Source organism: Phallusia mammillata, chromosome 1 (genome assembly GCF_965637545.1).
Source record: "Phallusia mammillata chromosome 1, kaPhaMamm4.hap1.1, whole genome shotgun sequence".
NCBI lineage: Eukaryota > Metazoa > Chordata > Ascidiacea > Phlebobranchia > Ascidiidae > Phallusia > Phallusia mammillata.
In genome coordinates, this window is record NC_137252.1 from 32,255,064 (window position 1) to 32,264,907 (window position 9,844).

Sequence of the window (9,844 nt, forward strand, 5' to 3'; positions counted from 1 at the left end):
ATTCCCGCGAAACCGGAATTTTCATCACATTTGGCTCTAGCCATAGGAGAAAAGGGAAAGGGCGTGTGGTCTATTGAGGCCGGAAAAGGCAATAAATTCTAAATGAAATAAATAGTTCATCTGATTTGGTCAATAGTGTTACACATGCTTGTGACATTTTTTGCTGAATTAGTTAGCTGAAAAACATGCTTACCTAAACATCAGTTTCGAATTTGAACCGAAAAATATACATAACATATTCTGCCACAGAAAACCACAGATCAACTACAAGAAAACGATTGTTAATGCAGTTTATTCTTGATTATTGAACTGTTGCACGTGAAATCACTGCACATGAACAAAATAATAAACATCAAATACTCACAAGAATGAAGTCCGAGTATTTATCATATATTTATGCTTGAGTCAAGTACAATTTTCTGTCATTGAACTGTTAAAAATTTCTAACAGTCTAAAATTAAAGTAAACTACATCAAATGGAACAGTACTTCAAAAAAATACACACAGCAAAATCACTGGTACACAATACTATACTACCACAATATAGTTAATCACAAAAACATGAGGAGAGATATATGTGCTGACAATATGCTACAAGTACCGCAAACTAAACATAATTTACTTCATCCATTGTTTGGTAAAGATTCTTAAAGGGAGGAACAATATTTGTAACAGACATTTTTCAAAAACATTTGACACGAAAGAGAAAACAGTTTTGAAACACTAGGGTAAAGTATATGACATTTTAAGGTTGAAATTGTTTTGGAATTCAAAAACCTCACCATGCAGGTCTGAATATTTCTAAGAGCAATACAGTTTATACTAATACTGTTTCTAAGAGCAATGCTAATACTGTTTTTTAAACTGTGAGGAACAAATTAACTTCAAGATAGAAAACATAAGTGCAAGCATGAAATGCAATGGAACGATACAGTCCTGAAAAAAAATGAACATCACAAAAACACGAACATATTACAGTTTAGTGCCAGTTTTATCACTAGACAATTCCTTTAAACAGAAGTATTAAAGAAGTTTATATGCATTAGACCAACCACAATTGAAAGATGCAAATTGTATTGTAGTTACACAAAGACTTGTTGCAAAAAGTATCTTTGCAAAACAATTGTGTAGATTTTATTAGGCATTTCAAAATTTTTGTACATTTTTACTTTTGTAATTACCATCAAAGAGTCTGACAATAAAATTGAATTAAAAAGTGGGCTCTTTTAAATTTCTATTTCAGTAGTATATTTAGTACAACAAAAACCATTTTATGACTCTTCAATTTCCTCAACCATGTCATAATTAACCTTTTTCTTACGACAATCGGCAGCAAACTTACGATGCATTGAATTAGGCAGTTGGCATTGCTTAACAACTGAATCACGGAGCATGCGTCTAGAATAGGCCTCAACAAACAAAAACTGTGTAATACAAATGGGCCACAAGGCACGAATGCGCTCCAAATGGGGCCATATCATGTAGTCGGTCAAACCAGGTTTATCTCCGCATATGAAATAGGAACCAGTGCTTTTCAGAAAGTCGTCAATTTTTTCTAATCCCTCTTTCATTATCATAAGACCTCGTGCTTGTTTATCCGGTGTGTGGTAAGCCGCTTCGATGAAGCCACGAATTGTCTGCAGTAAATAATATTAATTTAAATGAATTCACAATACGCACAAAACAGAGTGCTGACAACTTTAATTGACCTTAACACCAATTTGCCAAGTCTTTGTGAACTGAAATATTTAATAATCAAAATATTTTTTAATTCAATAATGAGCAGTTTGAGATTTCAGCATACAACTGAACATAGATGCCACAGAAGCATCTCTGTAACTGAAACCAACTCACTGCAATAGATAATGCTAGTTACATTAAGATAATACATTAAAATGTGGACAAGACAAATTTGTCATTTAATATAAAAGTGAAATTTCTCAAAAAGCACATTGCAGGATTTTTTGGTACTGATTTTGTTTTATAATTGCTCTCATTGCACCTTTTAATAACTTTGTATTTAAGCCCATAAGAAACAAATCCAATTCATAAAATGTCTTACCTTTTCATTGTCAAGCAGCAGAACACTTTCTTTAGCCTTTTTCATTGGATCAGTTGTCGTCAACTTGTCACCAGTGTAAGCATCATCCACATATTGTGATGTAACGATCGAATCACGAATAATGTTACCGTTGATTTCGATCACAGGTACTTCACCTCGATGATTTTTCGACAAATACCAACTTGGCTTGCTCACAAGATTGATGTTGACAGTTTCGTGCCTGTTCAAAACAAATATTAAACCCTTTTTTTCATTTTTATTTTAAATGCTTGTTTCTGAAAGTTTTTATATTGCTATAATACTTATACAAGGTTGTCATCAATCAGAATTTCAAAAACTAAATAAACACTAATTTTTTTAATGTTAACAAAAATAAATTTTACACAGTTGAAAGCATAAAAATTATAATTTTTTTAAAGCATATTGAAATGTCTAATTCTTTTGTACCTAATTATAATTTGTATGAGATTCAACTTCTTATGCAAAGTTAATAACAATTAAATGAACATGCTAAAACTTTCTTTGTTAAATGAAATACCAGCGAGCTTAATAACTAAAACACAACTCAAAAATCATTTTATTTATTTACAATTATATGTATTACGTATTACAATTCTTTTGAAACCTACTCAACACCCTTTGCAGCAAGAACCAACTTCAAGCGATGAGTAAACGGAGAAAACTTCATCCCATACACTCTAAGTACATCTTGTTTGGGAGGATCAGGCAACTCAGAATCTAAAAAACACAATTTTTTTGATCTAAAAATTTAAATGATTTTTGGTTATGTTTTTAAAATCATGGTACAGTGGTTACAGAAAGTTTTGAAGAAAAACTATATAAAACAGGAAATAGAACAAATTTAGGAAATTAATTATTTAAGGGAAAACATATTCTTTGAGACTTGGTTAGTTAAAACATACACATTACCTTTTGCCAAATGCTTTGCTTCGCCCAATCCAGTGACCATTTTGACGTTTTGCAAAAATGACAAACTTTAGCGCAAGTAATACGAACAATTTAATTGGTTTCTGAAAAGTAAAAAATGCGACTGTAATGTTAAGAGACCCCAAGTACAACATCTTTTATTAATGGTAAAAGCAACATTCTGCACAATAACAAGATATATTTATCTTACACAGTCCACAAACACAAAAAAAGCATGATACATGACTCAGCATTTAAATGCCGCGCGTGTTAAAATAGAAACAACACAAAAACGTTTAATGCAGCAGCAAATGACTGTTTGCATGCCGAAGCCTTTTAGAATATGTATGACCCATGTAGATTACTTTTTTGAAACAAAGCCTGCGGAAACTTAATTTAACGAACAGCAATTAAATAAAATCGCCACTAGGCTACTTTTGCAACATCTATTTTCTGCGCTGAAATGTTTTGGGTCGTAATTTAGACACCTTTCTATCATATATACGAGGCTAACATTCCCGTAGAACTTGTTCATTATTTCTGTAACTTCGCAATGGTACTTCGGTTACAATTTCGTTGGGTTTATATTGTCTTGTGGTCGCGCCATATAAGGACATTTTTTCTCACAAAGGTGCGCGCTGCGCGGTATTATTTACTTTGTTGTTGAAGCCACAGTGGAAAAACAAGTCGATTACGTAGATTACATAAAGAAAATTGCTACCCTCTTGAATGACACAAAGTTTGCGTAACTGGTGTTGTAATCAAAAATGTTGTTGTTGTTTTTTAAAGTACTTTTCTCATTTAATCCTTACGCGTTACGCCCCATCTGGCCAACTATTAAACAAAAAACGTCTGGAGAAACGATGGTGAAACAACCCATGTTTTTTAGGGCGCGGCTGCCTGCCTTGCAAATTAAACAGACGTTCATCATACATACGGTTTTACCTTATATAGGCCCTAAAGCGTATGGACTGCAAATTCATTTTTCTGACAAAATTACTGACCTCTATGCAGCATTCTATTGTATTTTCGAACAAAAATCACTGGTTTGAAATTAAACATTTGGCTTCAGTATTACTGCAATTGTACTGAATACCCAAACGTGCTGTTATGTGCCCCTAGTCATTAAATCTAAACGTGCAAGGTAAACAGACCTTCTTAACTCCTTATTTGGATTTGTATAAGACAAGACAAAAAAGCTGATTTTAATAAGGTTGTGAACTTGTGATATACAAAATCTATTACAATATAAATAAAACGGCTCTGTACTTTATCATTTTTAAGTAACAAATAAACTAAATCATTAATTGTCTTGCTGTGGTGCAGACTTAAACTCGTTTTTGCAAACAATAGCGCAGTCACGTTTGAGGCCGTTGTTGTCATGTATGCCCTTATTTGGAAAAAAAGTGTAGCTGCTGGGACTTTCGAAGTGGGTTTCGACAACCTGCTGCAAAGGACATATTTGGTCGGGTTAAACTGGCAAATTCGTTCACGAAAAGATTTCCAAATATGGTTGTGAGTGCAAGTAATAAGTCGTGGTTACATAACAATGGTCGTGTTGATTTTCACGCTTGAATAACTACATAGAAAAGTAGTAATTCGCCATATAGTTTTAACTCCAAATTGTTTCGTACAAATACAAGTATTAATTTTTTGGGATAAATACTACATTTCTATAAAAACTGGTAAATTACTGTACACGCTTGAATAACAAAACTGTATAGATTTTTATGATAATTCAAATTAAACAAAAAAACTTGTTTTTTACTTAATTACAATCATGAATAGTTAACAAGCAACATATTGGCCTTCAATTGTGGCAAAATTTCATAGCTTACAGAAAATCATGTACAGGTAATTTTATTGTAAATAGTAGCAAATAATACATTTACGTTCTCGTACTTGCATACCAACGTACTGTACCGCTCAGGAAAAAATGTCAACACAATTATTTGAAGATTTTTTATAAAATTTATTTCTTAACTTTGTTTTCACTCTATTAACTAAAAAGTACATGTTTAACGCCAATTACACATATTTTTATCAAGGAATATAAATAATGCAACGTAATTAATATGAGAAAATTAACTTTGGGAGTTGGTTAATTGAGACTAAAACACTAACTGTGGAATATATATCAGGTGCTTTATGTTGAACCAAATTACAAACAAGCAAAATTGCTATTTCTCAACATTTTTTGCAATCGCAGTTAGCTATTTATCCAGATGACTAAGAAAGTGTGTTACAAGGATTGTGATGTGATAAGAAACCAAGCATTTTAGAACAATGGGGGATGAATGGTTGCATGCTGTCAATGACAGTTTTGTAAACCCAGAACCAATAGTTTTGGAGGAATCTGATGTGATTATAAATGATTTCTTATCTCCTTCAAAACTACAAGAAATCACAAACACTGATGATCTCACTATGGTCACATCGTTGGAAATGGTGGCAGACTCAAGAGAAACCACACTTGGAAACTTCGGACAATATTTGCCAAATTTGAAACAACTTAAACTTAGTGATAGCCTGATACCTTCTGTTCGTGATATTGGCACTTCGTTAACACATTTGCAAGTTCTTTGGATGTCCAAGTGTGGTTTATTGGATATCGATGGAATAGCTTCAATGCAAAACCTCAAAGAACTTTATGTTGCATTCAACAATATTTCGGACGTAAGTCCTATTAGTTTTCTTGAATCGGTCGAAGTCGCAGACCTGGAAGGAAATAAAATAGCTGATGTTGAACAGTTGGATTATTTGGCAATGTTAACAAACTTAACTACTTTAACTTTGTCAGGAAATCCAATTTGTCAGCAATATCAGACACAATGCAAAACAATGTGCTCATTTCGTGAACTTGTGCTAGAAAAAATGCCTGGACTACAAATGTTTAACGATGAACACTCTCTAAGCAGTGAAAGTGATGAATTTCGGCCGAGCACCGCAGCCTCATCACACTCACAGGAAGACATAGATATCATAAATACTGCAATTAAAGAGGGAATTTTAAAAAATGGAGACCTTTCAGTACCACAGTATACATTACCGTCAGATACACATAGTCAGCAGTCCAATTCAGTGTTACAAACCACAAAAATATTATCTCATACTCGACCGCGTCCAGCAACAGCTGGTGCACAGCGCTCTGTGAGTGTTGTTTCTCCGGACAGTCGAAAGTTAATTTCAAGTCCCCAAACCAGACCCAGCTCCTCAGGTTCTGAAGGGGGAATCCTACAAGATGACTCCAGTTCACTAACGCAAGGCGATGTTATTTGTGGAAACCCAATTCAATTGCTTGCGAGAAATCGAAGGAAGGTTACATCACCGTTATTGAAGGTCATAGATGATGAAAAGACAACTCTTAACCTTCATCGGCCATTAGCTTTACTGGGCTTGCAAAGGAGACCGTTAAAAGTTGGAACTGGGTCGTCTGCTTCTGTTTTCCAAGATGAAAGGATTAAATCTGGTGCATCATCACCTGAAGATTTAGTTGACGGAAGCAAGGATCTTGAAAGTGATCGGCTTTCACCTGGAAGAAGAAATGATTCAACAGCTCCTCCAACGACAACTTCATCTAGAAAGGTTTATGCTTCTTGGATATATTCTGTTGAACAAAAATGCACCGTTTTGTATATTGTAGTGATGGGACGAGTACCGGGTACTCGGTATCGATGGTATTGAACGATTTTAGTGGTATCGATACTCAGAATCGGTATAGAAATATTTTGTCTCAGTTTTCGATACCAACGTGCGAGTACCGAAGGCCGATTTGCGCCATAAGAATACGGGCAACTTCATACCAATATTTGTTTCGGACAGCACAAAATTGGAAAAAAGTTCAGCCAGTTTACGTATATCTTTTTCGCTATCACTCAGAGATTACATTTTTTGGCATGTGTGTGTGCACCCCGACCATGGCAGATAAATTAGCCAGTGATATACAACTAAGTACAACACTACACTTAAGTACGCGATAATCGTACTCGGTATCGAAGATATATACATGTGGTACTCGGTATCGGTACTCGCTTCAAAACCTGGTATCGTCCCATCACTTAGTATCTTAGCATTTGGAAAATCAGTTTCAAAATAACTTTGACTGCTTTGGCAAATAATCTTTGGCTGGTTGCCAGTGGTTCTGAAGCTCTTTGTTGTCGTTATCCCTAAAAAGAACCTAATGGATTTTATTTATCCCCCATACAAAATGACATAGTAAGAAAAGAGAGTCTATAACAAAAAGAGGATAATCTAATTATACTATATAATGTGATATTTCTTCTTATGGCGTATGTAAGAACTACGGTTATGGACAAAAAGTTATTTTTTCAAATGGATATAAAACATAGTAAAAGTAGTGAAGGAAAAGTAAAATGTTTGTTTAAGTTTTATTGGCTCGGTACATTTACAAGATTTTGGTTTCTAAATATTGTGTTACATTTGGTTTCTTACAACTACTGCATAAAACCTAAATACCCACTTATTTAGATTCCATCTCCAATTGCCTCTGGTGGACAACCTTACAAAACTCCAACCCCGCCGCCACGGTCACCCCAGAGGCCCCAAACCGCCAGTGATTTCCGCGCGGGTCGTTACAGGCGATCCTATTCTTCGTCATCATCATCTGTTAATGTGATGAGTGTTAATGCTGTGTCATCTAGATTCAGATCCAGTGAACCAATTAGAAAAGAAATCGAAGACTTAACCTGAGCCCAAACATTTTTGATATTGTTTTTAATTTAGACCATATTTGCTTACCTAATTACAGTGCCAAAACAAATGTTTTAACTTAATGCTCAGGATTGTAAAGTCAGTTAAAAACTTCCAAGTCCAGCCAAAAGCAATACCTTTATGGTGCTCTCGGACAATGTATTGCTGTTTGGAATGCTATATCTGGATCTGTTCATAAGTTTAATGATGAAATTAACTGCCCAAATAGACGTAAAAAGCAACATGCTATATTGTTTTAAATGGGTGGAACTGCAATCGACTTGAGCATTTGCAGAAACAATTAAACAATAATGAAGCAAGTTGCTTTTTGTGTGTATTTGGGTCTTTATTTTTATAATTAAACATATTGCTGTTTATTAACAGCGTAGCTGAAATGGTATATCTCTGACTCTACAATATTAAAACAAAACAATTTCGACTATCTTCAAAACGTTCTCCTACTATACAATCCGGATAATTCCTATTAATAACAGTTTGGTTCTCTCTTTAATCCTATTACTTTGCATACCATATTTTTGAAGTTGCAAGAACCAGGTAGCTATGCATGTTTTTCAATACAGAATCCATTTTGCTGCATTGACACCCCCTAGTGTTAACTTTATACTAGGTTCATAACATGCTCTTCAGTCTAAATCAGGGGTGTGCAACCTTTGTCACCAAATACATTTACCATAATTAGATCGCCCTTCACATCTATATTTTTCACAAGGTAGTTTTACTTTGTTGCATGCCGAATGTGCCTATATTGAGTCAACAAGAAAAATTTCCATCCAATTCTATCCGTATATTGTCAGGAAGCAGAGAAAAAATTGTTGCACACCCCTGTTGACTGGTCTAAAGTGTTACCGTTTGTTTAGCATTTTTATTCAGCAATGTTTTCTACATGCCTAGATGCTCGTTTATGAGTTTATTGCTCATTCCCAAAATGACCTATTGCTTCGTAGGTATATTTTTTTAACAAAGGAACCAACAAAGTATTTTATGACAAGTAAAAATGTTACACTGTGAACTGCTATAAACCATTCGCTTTGCTTTAAACTGTGTGCCTTAATCTGTGTTCAACCCTATATTATCTTCCATAGATACCATATTCCAGTGCCTGTTTATTGGCATGATTGATTTTAGTTTGTAATATAACTTGCACTGTACTTGATGTGAGGTTTAGTTTCTCTGTGTAAACAAGAAAATTGTTTGCTCTTTGCAGATGTGATTTTTATTCCTAAGGTTTTAACTCTGTCATTTTAAATTAGCTCAAATGCTGACAGAAGAGATGCTTTTTATCTAAACCTGTCCCAAGACTTAGATGTCATTAATTTCTTGGTTTTCTCAAGGATCAAAATCATTGGTAACCTAACTGTAAGGTCTGTCTGACATAAAAGTTGATTGGAGTTACCACAAACTTTTCATGAAAAACAGGACTTCTGAAAACACTTACACACCCCAAACTGTCAACTTTGCAATTCTAGCAGAATCACATGTTCTATGTCACCCAAATTATAGCTCTTTAAACAACTGATGATATCTTTGTTTTTATTTTACCTAGCTTTCATTGTAGAGATATATGGTGATCCCCTGATCAGTACTCTACATTAAGTGTGTAGTGCTGAAGTGTGAGGTAGCAAAAAAACAACTTTAAGATTTATAATGTTAAGTTGTTGACAGAAACAGGCATGTGTGTTAAACACAAGTGTTGAAATAAAATAATGATTTTTACAAAGTGTTTTGTGCTTACTATGTTGTTATTTAACATTTTTGGTGAAATTTGTAATAGTGATTTAAAAAAGGCTGCAGAACATACTCTAGGTCAGTGCTCAGCAAACCATTTTCCTCTAATGCTCACTTTGCTGCCATTTCAGGCACCCTTGTATCTTATGTGACCATCAAGGGATTCTAATGGCCATTTGACTAATATGGAATACAAATGGTAAGCTAAATGAAAAAAGGTGACATTTTTCAAGACAACAAAACTGTTTGAAAGTGTGGTGGTATGTTCATTACAATACATGCTCTGCAAATTACTTAAACTAATATTAGATTTTTGGTAACTTGGTACCCATTTACCTCTGTGATTGTTGTGGTGCATCTAGGTTGAAGAGCCCTGCCATAGATTACCAACAACGCAAA

General features: G+C 34.3%; 2 protein-coding genes across 2 annotated transcripts; one reads left to right on the forward strand and one right to left on the reverse strand.

Annotated features, from left to right (window-relative positions):
* Positions 1–276: 276 nt before the first annotated feature.
* On the reverse strand, positions 277–3,588 carry LOC145209319 (glutathione S-transferase omega-1-like). Its single transcript, XM_080079595.1, has 4 exons — positions 2,993–3,588; positions 2,692–2,800; positions 2,063–2,282; positions 277–1,637 (listed from the first exon to the last, which is right to left on the reverse strand). Exons 1-4 carry the CDS (start codon positions 3,030–3,032, stop codon positions 1,272–1,274), a joined length of 735 nt encoding a protein of 244 aa, XP_079935721.1. The 5' UTR covers positions 3,033–3,588; the 3' UTR covers positions 277–1,271.
* Positions 3,589–5,030: 1,442 nt separating this feature from the next.
* LOC145222790 (leucine-rich repeat-containing protein 56-like) lies at positions 5,031–9,236 on the forward strand. The gene is made up of 2 exons (XM_080089001.1): positions 5,031–6,574; positions 7,478–9,236. The coding sequence occupies exons 1-2, from the start codon at positions 5,276–5,278 to the stop codon at positions 7,697–7,699; spliced, it is 1,521 nt and encodes a 506-aa protein (XP_079945127.1). The 5' UTR covers positions 5,031–5,275; the 3' UTR covers positions 7,700–9,236.
* The last annotated feature ends 608 nt before the right edge of the window (positions 9,237–9,844 follow it).

Excerpts from the sequence above, each read along its gene's own strand:
- LOC145209319 (XM_080079595.1), bottom strand. The coding sequence starts at position 3,032 with ATGGTCACTGGATTGGGCGAAGCAAAGCATTTGGCAAAAG. Across the intron at positions 2,283-2,691 it reads CTTGCTGCAAAGGGTGTTGA|GCACGAAACTGTCAACATCA; the intron begins GTAGGTTTCAAA and ends TGTTTTGAACAG. Across the intron at positions 1,638-2,062 it reads TGCTGCTTGACAATGAAAAG|ACAATTCGTGGCTTCATCGA; the intron begins GTAAGACATTTT and ends TATTTACTGCAG.
- LOC145222790 (XM_080089001.1), top strand. The coding sequence starts at position 5,276 with ATGGGGGATGAATGGTTGCATGCTGTCAATGACAGTTTTGTAAACCCA. Across the intron at positions 6,575-7,477 it reads CGACAACTTCATCTAGAAAG|ATTCCATCTCCAATTGCCTC; the intron begins GTTTATGCTTCT and ends CCACTTATTTAG.